Source organism: Herpailurus yagouaroundi, unplaced genomic scaffold (genome assembly GCF_014898765.1).
Source record: "Herpailurus yagouaroundi ecotype Mexico unplaced genomic scaffold, PumYag 182, whole genome shotgun sequence".
Lineage (NCBI taxonomy): Eukaryota > Metazoa > Chordata > Mammalia > Carnivora > Felidae > Herpailurus > Herpailurus yagouaroundi.
Window position 1 is genome coordinate 10,630,939 of NW_024412413.1, and position 23,128 is coordinate 10,654,066.

The 23,128-nt window shown below is 57.5% G+C and overlaps 2 protein-coding genes, 1 long non-coding RNA gene and 1 other non-coding gene across 6 annotated transcripts; 1 reads left to right on the forward strand and 3 right to left on the reverse strand.

Moving 5' to 3' along the window:
* Positions 1–3,099: 3,099 nt before the first annotated feature.
* Positions 3,100–9,336, reverse strand: NOL12 (nucleolar protein 12). Its single transcript, XM_040490884.1, has 6 exons — positions 9,198–9,336; positions 7,746–7,851; positions 7,270–7,318; positions 6,571–6,713; positions 5,230–5,327; positions 3,100–4,808 (listed from the first exon to the last, which is right to left on the reverse strand). Exons 1-6 carry the CDS (start codon positions 9,278–9,280, stop codon positions 4,643–4,645), a joined length of 645 nt encoding a protein of 214 aa, XP_040346818.1. The 5' UTR covers positions 9,281–9,336; the 3' UTR covers positions 3,100–4,642.
* On the reverse strand, positions 5,987–6,118 carry LOC121041130 (small nucleolar RNA SNORA21). The gene has a single exon (XR_005795577.1). It is a non-coding gene; the product is annotated as a small nucleolar RNA SNORA21 (small nucleolar RNA).
* A 4,547-nt stretch (positions 9,337–13,883) lies between the features above and the next one.
* On the reverse strand, positions 13,884–17,276 carry LGALS1 (galectin 1). Its single transcript, XM_040490885.1, has 4 exons — positions 17,160–17,276; positions 15,860–15,939; positions 14,375–14,546; positions 13,884–14,081 (listed from the first exon to the last, which is right to left on the reverse strand). Exons 1-4 carry the CDS (start codon positions 17,166–17,168, stop codon positions 13,935–13,937), a joined length of 408 nt encoding a protein of 135 aa, XP_040346819.1. The 5' UTR covers positions 17,169–17,276; the 3' UTR covers positions 13,884–13,934.
* Positions 15,939–20,744, forward strand: LOC121040382 (uncharacterized). 3 transcript variants are annotated; one of them, XR_005795257.1, is made up of 4 exons: positions 15,939–16,258; positions 17,022–17,407; positions 18,140–18,360; positions 19,001–20,744. It is a non-coding gene; the product is annotated as an uncharacterized LOC121040382 (long non-coding RNA). The 3 variants fall into 3 exon arrangements; XR_005795259.1 differs by having other exon boundaries at positions 17,022–17,285; positions 18,127–18,360; XR_005795258.1 differs by having other exon boundaries at positions 17,022–17,285.
* The last annotated feature ends 2,384 nt before the right edge of the window (positions 20,745–23,128 follow it).

The following is a 23,128-nucleotide window of genomic DNA, read 5'->3' on the forward strand; positions in this document are numbered from 1 at the left end:
TGGGGCTCAAACTCAGGAACCACGAGACCATGACCTGAAGTCAGACGTTTAACCAACTGAGCCTCCCGGGCACCCCTCACAGATAGGTTTTTTATTCCCTTAGTGACAGTTGAAATAGCACCCCCTCCAGGAAGCCCTCCCTGCTTCCCCGGCCTTAAGAAAAGGGCTCACTGTGCTGAGCTGAGATCTCATACAAGACTCACATGGCTCCTAGGGTGTCTTTCGTGTTGTGGACCATGTGAGTGCGCCCCTGGAAGGGAAGACTTGGCTTGTTCAGCCAATGGGTCAGTATTCGTGTCTGTATCGAGAGTATGGCTTGCTTCATGCGGGGGCCACCTCAGTGTGCCTCAACTGCAAAATGGGCTTAATGGCATTGCCTAGACCGTGGGGTTACTGTGAGAGCTCAGTGAGTGAAACGAGGTAGGGTGGCTGGTATACAGTGAGTGTTCAATAAACGCTACTAATCTCTCTCCTCCAGTCTTCTCCATTCGGTCCCCACAGCTATAGCTTGTGAGCCACGAGTCGACCGTGGGCAGGGACTGCCCTCTCCTGCTCACCAGTGGATCCCCAGTGGCTGGGACTTCTTAGCGCTCAGTAAATGCTTGGGGAAGGAGTGAATGGACACCTGCCTGAGAGGAGGGCCTCCCTGCCTCTCACGGAATGACAACAGGGTCCTGGAGCCCCCAGTACTCCCAGTGCACCATCCACGCTGCCACTGGGCGGAGGGGGGATGTCTCTAAAACAGTCACTGACCCCGACTTTCCCCTGCCAACCCCACAACCCCACCTCAGGGGGTCCCAGTGTCCACAAGCTAAGGGTCCAGATCGTTAGCTCAGTATTTGAGGCCCTTCAGGGGCTCCCTGGCTGCCCCCCACCTGCCAGCTCATCCCCTCCCGCAGCCGCCTGGCCAATCCAAATCGTCCCTCAAGATTCAGGTCAAGGGTCACCTGTCTCTGCTCTGTGCCCCTCTGGGCCCTCTAATACTTTGCTGAACCTCTGGGCTCCAGAGGGACTCCCATGTGTCTGCCCCCTCCCTGGGATGCAGGGACTTGTCTTCTTAGCCATGACGTGTAACCTCTGACATTATGTACCTGGAGACTCAGTTTTCTCACCTGTCAAACGGAGCTAATATCCGCTCACAGTGCTGTTCTGAGTTAATAATGTAACCGTCTGACACAAGAGAAGGGCTTGATAAATTGCCTTCCCAGCCTCTTTGTTTTTTGGTTGTTGTTTGGCAATCCTGCTGACTAGGGTGCAAGGGAGAGGGCAAAGTTCATTGGACGGGGAAGGTTTGTTTCACCCGGGCCCCAGGAGAGATGGATGTGGTGATGGGAAGGAGGAAAACAGATTCAGAAACTTGCAGGCAGGCAAACAGAAACTTGCAAACTGGGGCCAGAAAATTCTAGAACAGACTGTTTCGAGAGTTACTGGGAGCACCTGTGGGGAGGGGGAATTGGGTCCCATGTGATGCAGCCAGGATTGGTTGAGGACCCACAGTGAGAGGGGCCCTGGGCCAGAAGGAGAAACATAGCAATTACGGACACAACTTCTCACTAGGGGGCTCATGGTCAGCCTGCGAGGGGGTTGGGAGACAGACATAACCAGGTTACAATATGTTCAGTGTTTGAAAGGAGGCAACACCAAGTGTCACTGCAGCCCACGTGGGAAAAGGATTAATTCCCGGGTCTGGAGGAGGGGTCAGGGAAGGCTTCCCCGAGGAGGTGGCTCAGAACAGAGCAAGAGAGGCTGTGAGCAGTCCGTGAACTTCTAAAGGGCGCCTACCACATCTGGAAGAGGCAGATGTCGGCTCAAAACCCGGAGGACGTTTGTCACGCGGGACCTGCTCACAACTGAACAAGGCAGTGAGGTCTTCAGCTCAGAAGCTGGGAAGACCCTGCCGGAGCCATTGACAGTCCAACCCAGGGGCTCGGAGCCTCTGGAGAGGATGAGAGCAGAGGTCTCCCCCGCCCGGAACCGTCTCCTCCGTGGTTGCCCCCCAGGCAGGTAGCTCCGCCAGGCCTGCCCACGCATCCCCCTGGGGAGGGCTCAACCACCCCAAAGCACAACCTACCGGGAGAGCCTGTCCTCTGCTGAGCGGATGGCCTTGCTCCTCCTAGCACTGGCCTGACTCGTCGGGGAAGCTCAGTGCAGTCGCCCAGGAACAGAAAAGCGTCTGCTGTGGCTCTAGTTCCATACGGTTGGATCCCCTCCCGACAGCCCTTTCCTCGTATGTTCAGCTCCCGGGGGAGACCCCACTGCTTGTACCCCAATACCGACTCTCCCCGTAGTAGCACAAGCCTCAATTCTTATTTGGGAACATGGTTCTCCAGAACGGACCACAGTCCGCTCTCTTCCTCCTGCCCCATCTTTGACTTCTGCTGGACTAATGGCACTTGACAGGGGTCAAAGGTTCTTACAAGGAGGAGGGGCATGCTCCTCAATCCGTCCTCCCACCTGCTGGCCGAAAGGCAGGTGTGATGGCTGAGGCTCAAGCAGCCATCTTGGACCACGAGGTGGAAGCCAGGTGTTAAAAATTGCACAAAACAGGGGCACCTGGGGGGCTCAGTCGGTTGAGCGTCCGACTTCGGCTCAGGTCATGATCTCGCGGTTCATGAGTTCGAGCCCCGTGTCGGGCTCTGTGCTGGCAGGTTGGAGCCTGGAGCCTGCTTCGGATTCTGTGTCTCCCTCTCTCTCTGCTCCTCCCCCACTTGTGCTCTGTCTCTCAAAAATAAATAAACATTAAAAAAAAAAATAGCACAAAAGGCTAAAAAGTCTGCCATCCCAGCCCCCCGGCTCCAGGCTAGTTACTTCCCTGGTAAGCTCCTCTCAAGTAAGCCAGTTATTTTTAAATTTTGTTTCATATTATATGCAGCTAAACCCAATCCTTCTTTATAAAGCTCCCGGAAGCCCCAAGCCCAGGAGGCCTACACAATGGGACGGCGGCAAGAGGAAAGAATCCAGGTGGGGGCTTGAGGGGCTCTGGGGAGAAAAGACAAGTTCTCCAGAGGGTTCTGATTCCACCACTCCTGGTCCCAAGACTGGCAAAATCGCTGACTCAGTTTCCTCGGTCTGCTGGAGGAACTGATGTCACACACAGGAGAGAGTGGCTGAGAATTTAATACTTGTAAATGGCACAAACTGTAGATGTGGGTGGTGAGCGACCCCGTGTCTCTGGGGATGGGAGACGAGACGTGGGTCAGATGTCTCAGCGGCAGCCGTAGGCACGCTGCAGGTGCACCTGGGAAGTGGCTCCTTTCAGCCCCAGGGCAGCCCTAAGAGGTAGGTGTCTTGCCATCTTATGCACGGCGCCAGACCCAGAGAGGTCAGCACGGCGAGGCTCACACGGAGGCCAAGGGGCCGAGCCAGGATCTGAACCCGAGCCCTGCTGTGTGCACGAATCCCTCGGACCCGGGGTGTTGTTCTGCTCCCGGAGGCCTGTGAGGGCCAGGCTCACGCTCGCTGCCCTGGGTTGAGCGCTAGAACCACCTGGAGAGCTTGCCGGCGGGCCCCACCCTCTGCCCAGGGTGGAGTCGGCCGGGTGGAGGGAGTCACCCTACCCCCGAGAACCGGGAGGCAGCAGAGAGAGCAGGTGGAAGGGGCTGAAGAGCCAGGTCACAGGTCCTGCGCTCCGGGCCAGAATCCCAGGAGCCAGCGAGGGGCAGAGGGTGGTGGCGGCTCACGGGGTTCCTCGACAGGTGCTCCGGCGGTCCTCACCGTACATCTATCTACCTGCTGCAGGCAGGATTCCACCCTGCTCGGTCAGGGGACGGGAGGTGGGGGGGTGAGGGGGGGTCAGGCGGCTCACTCACAAGCGGGGACAAGGAAGGGACGAGGGAGCGTGAAAACCCGGCAGCCTTGCAGAACACCCGCTGGCCTCCTGAGGGGTCTGCCTGGGAACCACCACGCTTTCGAGTGAGTCGAGACACATTCTCTTTAAAAGGGGTTAATCACGCCTTGGTCGGTGTCTCTCCGCGAGCTGCTGGAAGCCTGGGGAGGATGCCCAAGTTTGGGGGTGGGGAATGCTCTGGAACTCATCTGCTTCCAGCACTTCGATTTCAGCTGAGGGGACCAAGGAGGCCTCGGAGAAGGGACGGACCCACAGCCTCAGCCGGTAACGGGCAGAGGCTGGCAACGCTCAACCACCTGCCTCGGCGGCCCGCTTCACAGAGCAGCAGGACGACTCAGGACCCTAGCAGTGGTTATGCTGGCCTGGAGCCCGGGTGAGGGGGCCCAGACCCAACACGACCTTTTGACCCCCACGGGGAAGACTGCTGGACGGTGAGGACGGACCCACTTCCCCGACAGGTTCCACCCCCTCAGAAGCCTGCCCTGGGCACGTGGCACCAGGGTCAGAGACAAACAGACCACAGGGGCACTTAGCTTCACAAATCCGAGGATGGCTCAGTGGGAAGCCTTCCCACTAAGGCAGATGCCCCCGACTTGGCTCTGAAGTCTCCTCCTGAGGGAAGCCAGCTCTCAGCTGCCTGCCCCCTTCCAGCATCCAAACTCTGGGCCACAGAGGAACTGCCTCCCAAGCCGGGGCCGCAGAGTCACCCCCGCAGTGCTGGGTTCCTGGGACCGCCAAGCGGAGACAGGACGGCCCCTGACAGCCCAGGCTGGGGCGTGGCCTGGTTCTCGGGGCTCACTCTCCGCTGTGCCGGGCTTTGCCCGTCAGCCGGCGGCGCTGGGTCTTGCTCGTACGGGTGGCACTCGGGGGCTTCTTGGTGGAGTCTTGGGCCCGTCGGGGATGTTTCCTCTTGCCCTTTTTGCGACTGTGTGCATGCAGCGAAGCCGTGAGAGCGGAGATCCTGTAGGAGGGTGCAAGGCTGGTGAGGCTGGGAACAAGGCATGGGTGGGAGGCTGGGTGGCGGGGTGACTGATTGCCTGGCTCACGGAGGACGTCGGAACAGGCCTTGAGTGCCGGGAGAACCACACGCATGCCAAAGGCAGCCGGCTCTGACCCCAGAGGCCCTGCCAGCTCCTCAGCTCATGAAAAGGCCTTTACCCCAGGCACCGAAGGCACCCAGGGCTGGCCATTCTCAAGGAGTGGAGGTAGGGGACAGTAAGGAGGGAGGGACTCCTCAACAGGCAAAGCAGAGCGGCTGCTCCAGGCTCCACACCTGCCCCGTGCCACCCGCCACAGGCCAGCGAGAGGCGACTCCACAGGCCCGGCCACCACTGTCAGCCATGAGGGAGCAGTGTCATAGGGGAGGACAGGCCAGGGCTCACCGCTGGGACAGGAGGGGATCTCTGGACTTCCGGGGTAAGGCTCTGGTCAGCTTCTCCGTGGATGACGCCTCTTCCTCGGACCCGTGCCCGGCCGCTTGCTAAAGAAGCACAGGACAAGGACTGTCACACAGAGTGGCAGGTCGGGAAGCCTGACCCCGAGCAGTCACGGCTATGTCACGTGAGGGCATGGCCTGCCGCTTCGAGGCCTGGCTCGGGGGCTCGGAGAAGGCCGCGGGTGGAAAAGCCACGTGTGCCCCCAAAGCGGGGATCACACAGGGAAGAGCTGTGTTTCAGAGCCTCTCCCCCAGTTTTCGAGTTCTTTCACCTGTGAACGTCTGACCGTCCACCGTAAGCGGAGGCCGGGAGGACCGTGCGGAAGAATGAGCACAAAACAGAAGGTGAGGGTGAGACCACTAAGGGCGTGACAAGGCAGCAGCTCAGGACTTAAGGACACGTGAATCCGTGACAGGAAGTGTGGTTTGCCTCGTAACCATGTACGTACAGGTATTTCCGTGAAAGGCCCACACAGCCAGGCAGACACAACTTCAGCCGGAAACAAACGTTTCAGATGACACTTAACTGGGAGGCTTTTTGATATTTTCAATGATGTTCTGCTCTCTTTCCTTTAATTGTTCACTTGTATTTATTTGTCGAGAGCTGAGGCCGGTTCACCCGCGTAGCATTTCCTTGTCACTTCCCAAGCCTCTCCCTTCGCTCACACCCCCAGCAGTCGGTGCCCCCGCCCCCGAGGCGAACAGCTTGTGACACCACCAACGGAAGCGGAACACGACACGCTGCCGCTTCGTCCAAAAGCAGCGTTTTCAGTCCGCCCTTTAGTGACGGCTCAGTGGGTCATTAGTCAAGGCACGCTGAGTGCTTTTAAGAGGGGGGGGGATCCTTTTTTTTTTTTTACTGTTGGTTGCAACCTGCTAACACCTCCCAGCTCAAAGCCTGACAACTTCCGTGTGACTGCTACCGTGCAGCAGAGTGACCACCATAAATGGCGATCTTAGGTGCTTCTCTCGGATTAACCGCTTTTACACTCACGGCAACCGCCACGAGACAGGCGCTATCACCAGTGACACCCCCCCCCCCCCCTTTCTGGGGCAGAAAGGAAAGCTGGCAAGGCAGACACCTGCCCACGCTCCCACAGCCGCTCAGGCATGGAACTGGCTTCTGGAAGCCCCAGGGTCAGGGATTTGGTCCGGGCTCTAACGAGCGCCCGGCAGGGAGAGAGCCCCCGGCATCGCAATCTCCAGGACATGGGCCAGCACTTAGCAACCCCGACAAGCCAGTCTGCACCTGGGCCCCTTCCCTCCTGGGGCCGGAAGTTACACCCACCTCGGGTGGGGGCAGTCCAAGCAGGCGGGCCCCCGAGAGGTCCAGGTCGCTGATGGTGGTCACGGTGACCGTGTGGTTGGGATGGTCATACTGCACCGACTCTGTCTTTGCTGTCACCAATCTGTCCAGTTCGTCTGCCTCCTCTGCGCAAGGTGGGCAAAGAAGCGGGTTGCAGCCTCAGAGCACAAGTGACCAGATTCTAACCCCCCTCCCAGCCCTGGAGCGCAGCGGCCCCCACTACTCTATGGGAGAGTGTCCAGGGAAGTCACCGGCTCCAGAGCCTGGCCTGTGGACAAACGTAAGTGATTCAACTCCTCCCTTGATGCTCCAGGGGGACCTCACACCATCTGGTTCTCATCTAGGACAAACCCGATGTGACCCCAGCAGCTGCTGCTGCCCATTCCCTCTACCCCTAGTCCCTCCAGGCCTCAGAAACTGGGCTTTCTGCTAAGGAATCAGTTTCCCAAGACGTCTGCCCTCCTCATCTCTGATCCACTCACGTTTAGACGTCCCTGAACACCACCCGTGACCCCCAGGTCACCACCAAGACGCCTAGAGCTAGGGCAGTTGGCTTCTGTGCAGCCCCCACACCTCTCCCCTTTCACCCACCAAGGGATTAAAAAAAAAAAAAAAAAAAAAAAAAAAAAAAGCCTAGGCCTGTTAGCTGTTCTCCAGGTCAGGGCAAAAGCTGGGACTTACCCAGAGCCTCCTCTCTCTCTGCCAGCAGCTTCAAGTACTCCTGATGGCGCTAAAGCCAAAAGGGAAGGGAACACAGTGAGTATGGCCTCTCCGGCCAACCCCAGGCAAGAGCACTGCTCACCTCCAGGGTGAGTGAGACCATGTGTGGCTCGGGATGAAACGCTAGGAGATTCCATCCTAAACCTTCCCCAGACCTGGGCCCACCGTGATTCTACCTGTACAAACTGCTCCCCAGGCCTGCCCACACCTCCCCTCATTCCTGCAGATACCCCTATTAAGGCTAACCAAGGCTGTAAATCCCTTGGGAGTCAGATATAGATAGATAGATAGATAGACAGATAGATATTCAGATACATATATATTCAAATATATATACATTCAGATACATACATATATTCAGATATATACATATACACATACATACACACACACTCTCTCTCTCTCTGTCTCCCTAGTCCCCTTCCTCCCCCCTGTACCTCCTCCCGGAGTTTCTTCTGCTCCTCCTTGAGCCGATGCTTGATCTCCTCAATGGCTGCCTTCTTCCGCTCTACCTTCCGCTTATGGAAGCCGGTCAGGTACTCCCTACAGGAAAGAGGCAAGGGAGAGTCAGGAGGGGACACAAGGAAAGGAAGGCTCACTCCAGGGAGAGAAAAACCACTACCTCTGTACTGCTCCGAAAATTAACACAGGTTTAACTCACGTATTCCTCACAACTTGTAAGCAGGTACCAATTCCCAGTTTACAGATGGGGACACTGAGGCACAGAGAGGCTAGGTCACTTGCGAAAGGTCATAGAGAGCGTAAGTTTAGGAAGAAGAGGGAGATGCTGCCTGTTTCCACCCACCACCCTCCAAGGCTCTCGACTTCAAGCAACAGGGCCAGTGGGGGCCCTTCTACATTGCCAAATTCCACTCCCCAGGGGATTAAGCCATTTCTAGCAAGACCACTTTTAATTTTTTTTTTTTTTAACGTTTATTCATTTTTGAGAGAGACAGACAGAGTGTGAATGGGGGAAAGGCAGAGAAAGAGGGAGACACAGAATCCGAAGCAGGCTCCAGGCTCGAGCTGTCGGCCCAGAACCTGACATGGGGCTCAAACTCACGAACCGTGAGCTGAAGTCGGACACTTAACCGACTGAGCCACCCAGGCGCCCCCTTAGCAAGGCCACTTTTAAGGCCACCCTCATCCAGACATCTGCAAACTTTCCACCGGACTGGCACATTTGCCCAGGACACCTGCCCCCTGGACCCAACTGTAGGGCCTGTTGACGCCACCCTGTGTATCCTGACGATGCTCCAGCATTCCCCTCTCCTATCTGATCTTGGCTCCTTCTCATCTCTCTAGTGCTGGCTGCACCATCCCCAAATGTTCCGGGGCCCAACACTAGGTTTTTCGCTGACCCGCTACCATATGCCAAAGTGGCACTCTGAATGGATAGCATCTGACGGACTGGACGCTGAGGCTCAGGGGTCCAACTCAGGGGTCCTGCGATCAGGCTGGCACACACACCGAAGGAGCTCACACGTCTTGACGAGTGAATACGTGAACTTGAGCCACTCTCATCTCATTCACTCATCACTCATCACCAACAGCTGAGTCTACCGCGTGTGGGGCGGCTGGGCTGGGCTAGGGAGATCGAAGCCACCGCTACGAGCCGCCAGCTTCCAGCCGAAGCGCACACAGCAGGAGCAAGGTGCAAAGTGAGCAACGAGAGGGCGGGGCGGGCGGTTCCATTCCCCACGATGGGGGCCGGCAGCGGCCGCTTCCATTCCGCAGTGGGGGTTGGTGTCGAAAGGAGGGGGGGGGGCAACGGGCCACGCCAAGAGGGAGGGGCCGGAAGGGACCTCTGCGTGAGTGGAAGCCGCCCGGGCCAGGCCGTGGCCTTGGCCGGTAGCCCGAAGGAGATCCGCTCCAGGCTTGTCACTCACCGCCGCTTTTCTTCGTCGAAGTTGAGAACGAGCCTCGGCCTCCGGTCGTCGCCATCTCGCTTCTTCTTCTTCTTGCGGCCCATAGCGGTGAGGCCTCCGGCAGCACGCCGCCCGCACGCCTAAGCCACTTCCGGGTGTACCGTTTTTACCCTCTCGGGCGCGCCGCGCACTTAGGCTCCGTAGTTCCGTTCCTCAGGCTCCGCCTTTTAAAGGGGCCGCGGGGCCGGCCTCCCCAGCCCTGCGTTTTGGGTGTTCCCCCTCCGTGATTCCTAACCCCAATCCGTCTCGTAGACTAGCAACAGTGAAAGCGAGGTTCCAGAGCCTAGCACGGTGGCCGGCGTGCAGTAGGTGCTCAGTACGGAGATATTAGTAAACGGGCCAAATATTTCTGATCCTACTTTTGATTCTCATGGCAACTCGTTGGTGGTCTCCCAAGAGCACACTTCTGGGGCCAAACTATCTGGATTAGAACCCTGGTAGTCCACGTACAGCTGTGGTTCTGGACCAATTGCCTTTGCTTTGCCCCGGTTGGCCTATTTGTAAAATGGGGATAATTATAGTGACTTTGTAGGGTTATTGCAAGGCAGTGGTTTTCCAACTTTGGCTTGCGTCAGAATCCCCCAGAGGACTTGCTGAAACACAAATGGCTTTGCACCCGCTTTGAGTTCCTGATTCAGCCGGTCTAGAATGAGCCCCATAATCTGCATCGCTAACATGTTCTCAGGGGTTGCTGGTCCACGGACCACACTTTGAGAACCACGATTCTGAGGAAAGGTGAGTTATGTCACAGTGTGTGTAAGTAAGACATGCCTCGCACGTGTTTGCGACACAAGCCGTCTCCCCTGTCTGTGTGTCAGTTTCCCGGAGCGTGCCATGGGGGTGTAACAGCACATCCTCTACTGAAAATGAGGGCACGCATGTGAAGGCATTCAGTAGAACACCACCTGCAGGGGCATTTTAGTAACTAGGATTGTATGCCTGAATCCCCTATCTCAGTTCATCTGTGCTGGGTGCCGCAGACAAGCTGCTACCCTTGCTTTTAAAGACTGGCCAGTCTGGCAGGGTCACAGTGCAGGGAGAAGCACAAGAGGCTGCAGGAGGTCAGTGTTGGCTCCTCCAGTGCAGAGGGCTTCTCAGAGGAGGTGACCCCAGAACTAGCTGAGAGTAGGGACAGCGGAGGAATAAAAGGCCCTTAAGACTCCGCCCCCTTCTCCTTTGACAAGTAACGGGAGCCCAGAGAGCAAGTAAACACACGTGCATTGAGTGCCTACTGTGTGCCAGGCACACGGAGAAGAGACGTGTTCTTTCAGCAGACGCAACGTGTCCAAGGTTACAGGGCTACTCTGTGTCCAAGCTGGGACTTGAACCTGAGTCTGTGGCCTCGTGGTCCAGCTCCCTGGGCCACTGGCCTGAGGGATCCCTCCCCCAGGAGCTCGCGTGCCCGCTCTGGAGGGCAAGATGCGGACCCTGACCGTGGGTTTTGGAAGGGGCCAGGCACACAGTGGGTACATCTCTCTGTGAATGTCGAACCCATTTCACAAGGGGGCTCTGCCTGAAGGGTTCCATGCTGGGTGCTGAGAGGAAGTTATCCTCGAACCCTGGGCACAGCAGGGGACTGCCCCAATGCTGGGGCTTCAGGGTGATGAACACTTGCCCTTCTGACTTTTTGCCCCTCAGTGGCCACACCCTAAAACACCCCTGGTACCCTCCCTCTAGGTAGAAGCATTGCCCTGGCTCCGGTGATGCCCCCAGCGATGCTGGGCTTCCTCCTGGATCCCCGGTCTCAGGGCTGCTGCCTGCTGTTTACCAGGTTCCGTTGCCCCAAGCAGACTGGCTATAGATGAAAAGTGCCGCAGGACTTGATAAATCATAAACTTCCCTGGGCTCCTTCCCTCTCCACGGTCCACCTGTTCAGTCTTCCTCTGTGCTGAGGAATGTTCTCAGGGCCTCCCGTGGATTATCTCAGTTGACCTTCCCAACCTCCCTGTGACTTGTGTATAAGTAATACATGCCTCGCACGCTGCTCTCGCCCCTATTAGACAGGTGAGGAAACGGAAGCTCAGGCAGGGGAAGTGCCTTGACCGAAGTGGCTCAAGTAGTAAGTGGGGTGCAGAGCCATTCCCTGACTTCTGTCCTCCCCGAACTTCCAGCCTGGCACAGAGACGGGGACCGAGGAAGGGGACAGCTGCTTCTGCAGGACCTTGTGTGGGGAGCTCTGGGTGGTTGGCTCTCCAGCCCTTGCTGCCTGACTGCCCCTGCGGAGCTCTGGGAGACCTCGGGTCCAGAAGCTTCCAGTGCAGAGCGAAGCCTGCCACCTCAGGCAGGCACCGTTACTCCACACTTCCCAGGGCATTTCAGGTCCCCTTGCCCCAGGAGAGGAGACAAGGGCCTAGTACCCCACCCAGACTCCAAAACTTGAGAGTCCTTTATGGCAGCTCATGATCTAAAACACCTACCCCTCTTTGGATGGGTTTCTCCTTTGAAATCATTTTTATGGTTACTGAGCACCTACTGGGTCTTTGCAACAATCCCACAGGGTGGATACGAGTATTTTTTCCAATTCGGTGATGAAGCAACCGAGGTTCAGAGAGGTCTAGCAACCGGTCCTAGGACGCACAGTGATGGAGCTGGGGTTTGAACACAGGTGTGTTTGACTCTGAACCCAGTTTCCTTCCTCCAAACCCAGTGGTTTCATTCCCTATCTGCCCCAGGGCTTTCCTCTGCCCCGTTGTAGTGCCTCCCAGACCTGGTGTATTGTGGGTGTTCAGCCCGCCTAAGGGAGCATCAGTGGGGCTGAACCCCGAGGCCCGGGAAAAGACAGTCCAAGAGACACTTTCTCCATTGCCCAGCAGAGGGCGCCCCACCACAGCCAGACTTCCAAAGCCGTTTCCCTTCAGGCGGCCACTCGGGTGCCCCAGGAGAGCCTGGAGATGGGGTGTGGCGCATGGCAGACCCCAGCGTGTGCACTCCATCCTCCTGGGGCCGTCTTATAGGGATGTTCTCCCTAGGGGACCCACTGAGATGGGAATCAGCCACCCAAAAGGGCTCAGGTGCAAATACTGACTCCCATTTTACAGATAGGGAAACTAAGTCTCGGGGTGGAAAAGTGCCACTGTGAGTCCCACACCCAGAGCTGCCCGGAGAATGAAATTTGCCAGCCTTTCCCCCCCCCCACCACCCCACCCCCCCACCGCCCCGCATACACACCCGCATACACACACAGCTCAGGAGATAGTGCCCTAGGGTTTGGGGGGAGCCCACACCGAGGTTCTGAGCCTGAGTCATCCAAAACATTGGCTCGGTTCTGGGGGCTGTTTCTCAGGGAGGTAGGGGCCTGCAGCAGGGAGCAGGAAGGAAGAGGTGCTGGGAAATGGTCGGTCTGCAGGGTGGCCCGGCCACCAGCTCAGATCCCATCACTTGTGACAAGTAAGTGTGATGGGCTGGGTTAAACACCGCCCTCTGGGGCGACAGAGCCTGGAGGGTCTTGAAGACTGTCCTCTTTGGAAGCCAAGAGGAGAGACACATGAACACCTCATCTCAGGCCGAATGAGTTCCCCGAATTCCTCTGCCCTGCAGGAGGCCTCTGGGAGCCTAGAGGCTAAGCTGCAAGTCTGCTCGGTTCTCCGCGGGGGCGGGGGTGCTGGCATGGTCCCCTCACACCCCAGTTCCTCCTCTACAGAAACAGGCCAGCAGGGGCTGCCTGGCTGGCTCAGTCAGAAGAGCATGTGACTCTTGATCTCAGGGTCATGAGTTTAAGTCTCACATTGGGGGTAGCGATTACTAAAAATAAATAAACTTAGGAAAAAGAGAAAAAAAAAAAAAAAAAGGCCAAGGCCCGTTGCCCAAGCCCATCTTTCCCAGAGTCAGGATGAGGGTCCTGCCCCGGGGCCACGGAACCAGAAGTTTCCAGACTAGCACCCTGGCTGCCCTTACACTCCAGCATTGGGGTATGTGGCCTGGGCCCCACAAAACTGGGATGCCTGGGGAACCCCACAGGGCTCAGCTGGGCCCGGTGCAGGCCAAGGGGTCCTGTCGTCACGCAGAAGCACTTTCCTCCCCTTCAAATTCAGGTAAGAATGTCTCGCGAGGTAGTGCAGCAGGGAGGGGAAACTGCTCCCCACCTTGTGCCAGGCATTAAACTTGTCCTGCTTCACACATCATTTCATCTTCAGGACAGCCCTCCGATAGGCTCAGAGAAGTCAGTTAACATGCACGAGGCCACACAGCTCGTAGCCCCCACACTCTGAACCAGATCTCTTTCTGGCCCATGAAAGCCAATGAGGGGAGCCTCAGGGATTGTTCCCTCCCCCTCCCCCTGTGCCACCAGATAACCATGGCACGGATCGGTCTGTCCAAGCCTCTTTTCCCCTGGTTTCATTTATTCGGCATCTTTTGAGCACCTACTGTGTGCTGGGGCTCACTGGGTTGGGAGCTGTTTGAGGACTGTGACTGGGTTTCACTTAGCAGACACCAGTCCCCTCTGATGCACTGAGATCCCTGTTTGGCCCTGGAGACCCAGGGGAAGATGTCCCTGGCACTTAAGAGTGTGCACCGAGGAGGTGAATGGAATCGAAGAAAGGAGCGGAGCCTGGGGGAATTGGTGGCAACCCTCTTTCCCGCACCCTCCCCCCTCCACACACACACACACACACACACACACACACACACGAGGACAGGAGGCTGGGCTAGGGAGAGGACAGGCAGCTGCCTTTATTAGAGGCCATGAGCCGGCTGGCTTCAGTCAAAGGCCATGCACTTGATCTTGAAGTCGCCATCGGCTGCCAGGTAGTTGATGGCCTCCAGGTTGAGGCGGTTGGGGAACTTGAATGTGTGTCCATCTGGCAGCTTGACGGTCAGGTCGGCCTGGTCGAAGGAGATGCACACCTGGCGGGGCAGAGAAGGGCAGTGAGTGGGGTGGAGCCCCGGCTCGGCAGTCATAGCCGGCAGGTCCTGGGCCCTGGAGAGCTCCTTCCTCAAGGAGCCCGAACAGCAGCCCCACTTCCTGGGCGGGGCCGCTGAGGCTGGGAGAGGGGCTGGCGCTCAGCTCATTGGCCATCAGGCAGCAAGTGAGGGGAGGGAGGGGACTGGGGCAGAGGAGGGAGGGGAGGGTGGGACCTAGGTGTTTAGTCAGCATACCCAGCCCCGCCCCAGCCCACTGCCCCCAGGCCCCAGCCCACCTCTGCGACCGTCCCAGGCTGGAAGGGGAAGGCGGACTCGCGCTGCTCCGCGCCCCAGGCCCCGGCGTCTTTGCTATTGCACACGATGGTGTTGATGTCTCCGTGCGCTTCAAAGCGAGGGTTGAAGTGCAGGCACAGGTTGTCCTTGTCTTTGCCCAGGTTCAGCACGAAGCTGGGGGGGGGGGGGGGCAGGGGGCATTGAGGCCTTCTCGGCCAGCAGCAGCCCCCGCAGACTGACCAGTCGGTGCCACTCAGTGCACCATCACTGAGCGGGGAGGCAAGACACCTGGACTCTAGTTCTGGCCCTGCCACGCCCTTGCCGTGTGACCTTGACCAAGTCCCTGGCCTTCTGTGGATTTCAGTCTCCTCATCTGCACAATGGGGGGCAGTACAAGAAGGATCGCTAAGGGTCTTGCTGTACTGACGGCCAAGGCTCTCGCTCACCGACGTTAGTGTCCCTTTGGTCAAGGATGGGGACTCCTTCCAGAAGGTGACCTCTGGGAGGGCAAGTGTCCTGTCTGGTATATCTCTGCACTCCCGGTGCCCAGCATGACGACACACAGTAGGTGCTCAATAACGATGGCGCAAATAAACACATAATAACAATAACCGGGTTCATGGGTTCCAGCCCCGCATCAGGTTCCGTGCTGACAGTGCAGAGCCTGCTTGGGATTCTCTCTCTCCCTCTCTCCCTCTCCCTCTCTCTCCTCCTCCCCACCCCACCCCCCGCTTGCATATACTGTTTCTCTCTGTCAAAATAAATAAACTTAAAAAAAATAATAATAGCAATAATACATTTGCTGAGTGGAGACAATAGCAACACCACCGGGGGTGGGGGTAAGAATGAAATGGACAATGCACGTGAAATGTACGGCTCTTTCTAACGTCCGCTGGTCATCACCAGCATCCCCGAGAGAGAGAGAGATCCAGCATCTCACCTCCTCCACACCACCACCTGCCCCCTCCGTGATAGGGTAAGACTGAAGCTCGGGCGGTTGGAGGACTGGTCCAAGGTCACATGGCTGCTGAGAAACTAGGCAGCTGGCCTCGTGAATGAATGAAGGAAGGAAGGAAGGAAGGAAGGACCGAAGGGACGAAAGGTTGAGTGAGTGAAGAGCGCGGGAAAGAAGGACCTCCGAGGGCCAAGGGCGGGGCGACACCCCCTCGTTCCCTCTCCCGCCCCCCCCCCCCCCCACGGCCTTGGCCGGCTCGCGCGCACAGTGGGGGCAGGGCCAGCCAAGGTAGATGACGAGGCCGCAGCTGGTTTAGTTTAAGAGGCTCCGGCAGGGAGGGAAGGGGGCGAGTATACAGGGGGCGTCCAGACCCCGCGGAGGAAGTGACTCACTCAGAAAACGCCACCGCCGACAACCCCCCTCGCAGCCGGAGGGAGGGGCGGGGCCTGGCCGGCCACGCCCCTGCCAGACGCGGGGCCGTACCCTCGGGCTCCAAGCCGCCTGCCCCCGCCCCCCATCCGCACCCCCTCACCTCTTGGCTTCGGGGGCCACCTCGCCCCGCACTCTGAGGCACTCGCCAGGCTTGAGATTCAGGTTGCTGGCGACCAGACCCTGCAAAGACGAGACCACAACCGGCCGGGTTAGAGGACGCAGTGCCCGGGGGTGGGGCGGCGGGGTGGGGTCGTCCCCGCCCGGGATCCTCTGACCCGGCCTGCGGAAAGCCTGGGGAATCGGTAGCAAGTTCTAGAGTCTTTCTCTGTGTGGTCCTGGGCAAGTGCCTGCTCCCAACCGGGTCCTTTTCCTATCTGTAACACGACCGAGGTCGTAGAAGCCAACATCTGAAGTTTTTGCTGTTCGGCTTGAGGATTTTGGATTCAGAGTGGCTATGCTCCATCCCTTGGTTTAATAGATGGAGAGAATCTGACTCGGAGTGAGTGACACTGCGATTTGGTGGCAAAGGAAGGGGGATGGAGAGGTCCGCCCTTCGGTTGGAAAGGAAACAGCCCGGGGCTGGGCGATCCCCCACCATCCCCTTCGAGCCCCTCGGTGCAGAGAGGGGCAGGGGCTGGAGAAGAGACCCCTAAGGGGCGCAGCCAGGCCCCTCTGCAGAAGGGAGAGTGGCGCACCGGCCGGAGCACAGCAAGATTGAGCGCACAACTTAACCGGCATGAGTGGTTCCTTCTGCTAGAACCGTGAACCCTTTCCCTCGGGGCCTGTGGAAGAGGCTTGCCTCCTTCTCTCTCCCTTAGCACCCGTCTCCCAGCATGGGGAGTGGCGGGGAGGGTTACCCAGCCCCCACCCGACTAGCCTGGACAGAACCACCCTCCACCCACCAACCCAGGCAGGCGCCCTCCCGGGCAGCCTGTCTCAGATCCTGGCGCCTTTGCAGAGCTCTCTGGAGCAGAGGATGACTCTGCCCTGGCCCAGCGACTGGGGACAGCTGCAGGAGGGGGAGGGGACAGGAGGCTCTTCGGGGTGGAGGAGGGAGGGGGAAAGGGACAGCGGCTCGGCGTCCTTAAAGTGCCTCCCTACCCCACCAGTTGGCCACACCCTTCTCACTCCCACTTACCAGGGAGCTGCAAAATGTCAAACCTTGGCAGAAATAACTGTGCTGTCAGATCCTGGAGGAATTCAGATAAGTCTGAAGCCAGAGAAGGCCTTTGGGGACCATGGCGCCCACCCCCATTTTACAGACGGGGCCACTGAGGCCCAGAAGAAAGAAGGCCCTTGTTCAAAGCCACACCCTGGGGACTAGAACCCAGATCATCTGCGCCTACTCTCCTCTGCCCCCACGCCATCCCTGGGCCTTGGAGCGGGGTCCCCGCACTCACGCAAGCCATGATTGAGGACAGGAGGATGTTCCTGCGGACTGCGGCACCAGCGGTGTCAAGACTCTAGGAGAGGAGAGAGCTGGGCCCCCGGGGCCGCTCCCACCCTTTTAACTGGACCAGACTCCGGTGAGTCCCGCCCCCCCGGGCGTCCAACCAATTGTAAGTCAGGACAGAGAAGGGGGCCCCACTGGAGGCGGAGTCAATGGAATTTTGAAGCCCTTCGGGAGCAGAGGTGACCAATCGGAGCGGTAAACCCCCTTCTTCTTTAACCACTCCCCCCGGGGTCCAGGCTCCACCTCCCATTCTCCTTCATCCCTCCCCACCCCCCCACCCAAAAAATTGTGCTGTGGCGGGGATTGGGGGAAGCCAATGGAAAATAGTTTGAGGATGAGTTAGGCACGAGAGTTGGCGGGAAGGGGGCCTAGGGCCAGCAGGCCGAGCTCCGGGGGTAGCCAGAGAAGATGGCTGAGGGGATACAGCGTCCTTCAGGGAATTAGAATTGGGGTTCTTGAGGCTGCCCTGGCAGGGACCAGGGCGTGGCCGCGCTGCAAGGCCTCTGCAGAGAGCCCAGGACCATTAACCACAAGGCCCTGGCCCCACCCGGGCCTCCCCCGGAAGCAGAGATTGTGGCTAAAGAAAGGCTGGGCCGGGTGCCAGGCCTGACGCTGCCTCCGGGGCTCAGGCCTCAGGCCTCAGTCCTCCTGAGGGGCCTGCTGGGGATCTTCCAAAAGCCCCTGCCTGACAGCCTCCTGCCTGAGAGTCAGGCCTGCGAGGCGGCCCCCGGGGTGGGCCGAGCGGTGAAGGGTTGGGGTCCCCCCTCTGAACACCCCCCACCCCTTCTGCTCTCTTCCCATCTGTCTCTCCAAGGCTAGGCACTGCCTTTTCTTTCTCTAGTCATTTAGCAGATATTTTACTGAGCATCTACTGTGCGCTGGCCTGTGAGGAGTCAACGGTGAACTCCATCCAGCCCCTGCTTTCAGGTAGCACACTGCTGGGGCCGGACCTGGCCATGAACCTGAGTAAGTAGCATGTTGCTGGCTCTAAGGGGAGTCATGAACAAGCACCGTGGTGCCGAGGAGACTGTCCAGAGTGTGAAGAGGGTGGGTTTTGAAGGACGGATGAAGAAGGAGGGCCTGGCTTTCCAGCGTGAGCAAAGGCGCAGACCGGAACGGTGAACATCTGGGCATGGCTGGAGTTTGGGGTATGTTGGGGAAATATGGGGCATGGGGCCGGGAGGCCAACAGTACGTGGATCATGAAGGGCCTCTTTAAGGGGCTTGGCCATTGTTTTGACCGAGGGTGCTGGGGAGCCATAGAAGGTTATAGGGAAGGTGAGTATTGAGGACAGACACGAGTTACAGGGAAGATCGCTGCAGCAAGAGTTGAGGGCGGGTTGGAGGGGTGCTCACCTCATACCCAGGAGCCAGGAGGAGAGAGGGGGATGGGGAGCACTAGGCAAGGTGGGGCACTTACTCGGAGAGTTGTCACTGGGACCTCCTTCTCCGCATTGCCATCTCCCTTCTGAAATTGCCAGCACCGAAGATGTGGACCAGGAGGGACTCACATCTGGAGGCCAGGCCCTCCGCTGCCCCCCCCTCCACCCCACCTTCCTCCGGATGACTGAAGCCCACCCCTGGCACAGGAGGAGTGGGAAGAGGGGGGGCTCATTGGGCCTCGACGCAGGCCGCCCCCTGTCTGAGCCCATCACCCCTCGGAGACCAAGCCTCCGAAACCAACCACAGCTGTTTCAGTTTTTCCTCCAGGGCCTCTCCTAAACCTCAACGCAGGGAGGGGGTGGGCGGAGCCAGCTCCGAGGCCTTTCCTGTGTGCTTCCCCTCCAAGGGCCACGGACACCCTCCGCCTGATCAAGTCCTGGACCGAGGAGCAGAGGTGGTTCCGGCACAGTCCTTTCCTGGCTGCGTCGCGTGGGTCTGGCTGGCTGTCCCAGCCCAGCAGGTGGGCTCCCAGGGCATCAAGAGCTGCTTCCCCCCTGCTTCCCCCAACTTGGAAGACAGGCCCAGCACCACGAAGCGTTTGCTGTTGGACGAGGGGCTGCTTTATTCTCCAGGGTCTGGCCAGCCGAGGGCTGGTAGAGAATCAGCATGGCGTGGGGAACAGGCCTCCAGAAAGGCCCCTCTGGGAGTCTGGGGAGTTGGAATCCGGTCCCAGCCCTGCCACGCCGTCCCCCAGGGCATCCTGGCAAATCAGTCTGCCCATCTGTAAACTGGGGAGGTGAAACCCTGCTCTCCTACACAAGGTTGCTACGGGGTGGAATTCACGTCTGTTGCACTAAATAGGTGATTCCCCACCCCGACCCCTCCCCCCCGCAATCTCAGAAGGTTTTAGCTTCCCTCTTGTCTCTTTCTAGGCTGAGCTTACCTTTCTGGGGTCAACACCTCTGGGAAGTCTCCCTCTTACCCCCACCTTAACCCCAATAGTCCCTGCCAGCCTATGCTGGAGCAGGGAGTCTCTCCAGATTCCAGTGTCCCCTGTAACAGGGGTCATGGTTTTCCCGGGTAGGGGCAGGGACCAGGTGCACTGTGTGTGCCGAGCTCCCGCCCAGTCCTCGGGGCCTCCTAGCGATGGCACCCACTTATCTGCCCGGCCCTGTGCCCGGCGCCTTGCTTTCATACATTATCTCATTTCATCTACACCTCCCCCCTGCCTGATGCTTGCCAGCTGGGATGTACCGCACAGGGAAGCCGCTCCGGGCCCTGAAATGAATGAAGCTGGTGTCAGAATCGGGAGAAGGGAGGCGAGTCCTAATTTGGGGGCTGCCTGACTGTGACTGCGGCCAAGGACCTTACCCTCGCTGAACCTGTTTCCAGGCCTGGAAAGTGGGAACGTTAGCATTCACTGACTGGCTGCAGGATTACAGAGGTGATGTGGGGGGGGGCTCCACATTAGTTCTCTCTTCTGCACCCTCAAGGCCAAGGCTCCCCACCAGGGGGGCTCTCTTTCTCCGTCACTGCTCTGCAGCAGAGGCAGTGAACTCTCTGGAATATTCCCCCATTCTAACAGGCAGCTCTACAGGCTGGACCTTGGCCGCTGCTGTTAGAAATGAGCTCAGCACCTCTGGACAGGGGACCCAGGCCAGCGCAGCCCTTCCCAGACTGCCGACTCCTGCCCTGTCCTGCCCGCTCCTGCCCTGCCCGTGTGAAGGCGGTCCCTCCTCCAGCCGGCAGTGGCAGGGAGGGCTGCCAGACGCATTGAAACACCATCCACACCCCTCAGCCAACCTGACTGGCCCAGCCGGGGATGGTGGAGGTGACCAGAGCAGGCTCCGAAGTCCTAGAAGTCAGAGCAGGAAAGGACCCCAGAGATTCTGCACCTGATCTGCTGCCTCATTTAAGGATGGAGCAGAAGCCACCCAAAGAGACCGGCTACTTGGCCAAGGTCACACAGGGAGCTAGGGCTGAGGTGACTTCCGTCTATGGAGCCAAGGAAAGAACGTGATCCCGGGATACCTGGACCTCAAAAAGTGATCTTTTCCGGGGCGCCTGGGTGGCTCAGTCGGTTAAGCGGCCGACTTCGGCTCAGGTCATGATCTTGCGGGTTTGTGGGTTCGAGCCCCGCGTCGGGCTCTGTGCTGACGGCTCAGAGTCCGGAGCCTGCTTCGGGTTCCGTGTCTCCTTCGCTCTCAGCCCCTCCCCCACTTGTGCTCGGACTCTCTCTCTCAAAACTAAATAAATGTAAAAAACAAGTGATCGTTTCCTCCTGCTCCATGACGGGTAGAAGGGACTGTGGCAGGGTGGGGGGATGCCCCCGAAGCTCAGGCACTCTCCCAGCCTCCACTTACCTTGCCCATCCGTCTTACCTCCCTGCCTTCGTCTGCTGCCCAGACAGCCACCTCCCCACACACAGTGGGCTTCTGTCACTTTTGCCTTCCCACCTGGTGTCTGTCCCCCTTCTGATTACAGGCCCTCACTCGTCTTTGGGGAACTACCTCTCCTCTCCCAGGAGGTCTGGGTGGGGTTGAGGCCCTGCCATTCATTAGCCCTCTAGGGCTCAGGCATGAGTCTTTATTTTTGTAACGTTTTCTTTTGCCATAATTATAGACTTGCAGGAAGCGGAGAGCTCTTTAAGAGCTTAGAAAATATTTGAGACCTGAAGAGAAAAAATGTATTGGCTCTGGAATGGTAAAACTGGAAAGCTGAAACGAATCAACCTTTACTCACGCTTAAAACCTGGTGGTGGTAAAAACGGAAACATTTGGAAACAATTTTCTTGGGTTGAATTTTCTTATTTCAAAAGTGTGTCCAAGTCTTCCTAGAGGTTGGTCACTCTTACCTTAGATCCCCATTGGCCAAATAATGTCTCAAACAAACGTATAAAAATACTTTGGAAATGCATAGCAACCTCCCCGCCCCGCCTATATTTAATGTGGGACTTACGGGGAAGGGGGAGCATTTTAATGTTTTCTAGAATATGCCTGGGGCCTGCGTATCAGGAGAGTTTTTGGGTGGCAAGTAAAAGAAAACTCGACAGAAATCATTCTAAAAACTATTAAAAAAATGTTTATTAGAGAGAGAGAGAGAGAGAGCGAGCACAAGTGGGGGAGGGGCAGAGAGAGAGGGAGACACCGAATCCAAAGCGGGCTCACTGCTCTGAGCTGTCCGCACAGAGTCCGACGCGGGGCTCGAACTCACAAACCGTGAGATCATGACCCGAGCTGAAGTCAGACGCTTAACTGACTGAGACACCCAGGTGCCCCATCAACAGAAATCATCTTAAAATTAAGGGAAACTTTCACATCACAAAAATCTGGACCAAGGAGGTTTCCGTGGCAGCTGATTCAGTGGCTCGATGAAATCATCCAGGATCTGGGTTCTTGTATGATTGTGGAGCATGGCTGCGGAGACAGTCCTAGCTTTTCTATGTGGCCATAATCCAGGACTAGTCCTTGCCCCTAGGAGAGGCCAGCTAAAGGATTTGGGGTGAACAGTGTTAACATCTGCAAAGGATTCTCAAGTGAATCAGTGGAAAAATGTAAATATATACAAAGGGTGATTGAGCAAATTGGTCAAATATCGACAACTGGGGATCCAGGTTCATTATCCCACTGCTGCACCTTTTCTGCTGTTTTGAAACTTCTCTAAACTAAAACTTGGGGAGTTGGGGGCACCTGGGTGGCCCAGCACGGAGCCTGCTGGGGATTCGAGTCTGTCTCCCTCTCTCTCTCTGCCCCTCTCCTGCTCATGCCCTCTCTCTCTCTCTCTCAAAATAAACATTAAAAAAAACCCACAAACATTTTTTTTCTGAATTAAAAGTTGGGGAAGGGGCACCTGCTTGGCTCCAGTAAGCATCTGACTTCAGCTCAGGTCATGATCTCCTGGTTTGTGAGTTCGAGCCCCGCATCAGAGTCTCTGCTGTCAGCACAGAGCCTGCTTGGGATCCTCTGTTCCCCCCTCTCTCTCTCTGGCTCTCCCCAGCTTGTACTTCCTCTTTCTCAAAAATAACATTAAAAAAACAGTAACAATAAAACTTGGGGGGTATGAGATAAGAAATGTATATTTGGTCTCTGACCCCAGTTCCTACCAGTGTTCCTAAGACCCTTGGGATTTCCTAAGTGACAAAAGAGCTGGGAACGTCTTTTAATGTTTGGTCTTTGACTCAGGTGCCTGACACAGAGCTCCTAAATCCCTTGGAAGTTCCTGGCAGGCATACATCACCCTAACTCCATGGGGAGAGAAGTTCCTGCACTTGGGACCCTTCTGGACCTTGCCCTGTGCATCTCTCCATCCAGCCGTTCATCTGTATCTTTACATATCATTTATTATATGATAAACCAGTAAACATAAGTGTTTCCCTGAGTTTTGTGAGCTGTTACAGCATATGATTGAATCTGAGAAGGGGGCTTTGGGAACTTCCAATTTATAGCCAGTTGGTCAGAAGCTCAGGTGACACCCGGGACTTTTGAGTGGCATCTGATGGGGTTGGGGGAGGGGAGGAGGAAGGCGGAGGCGGCGG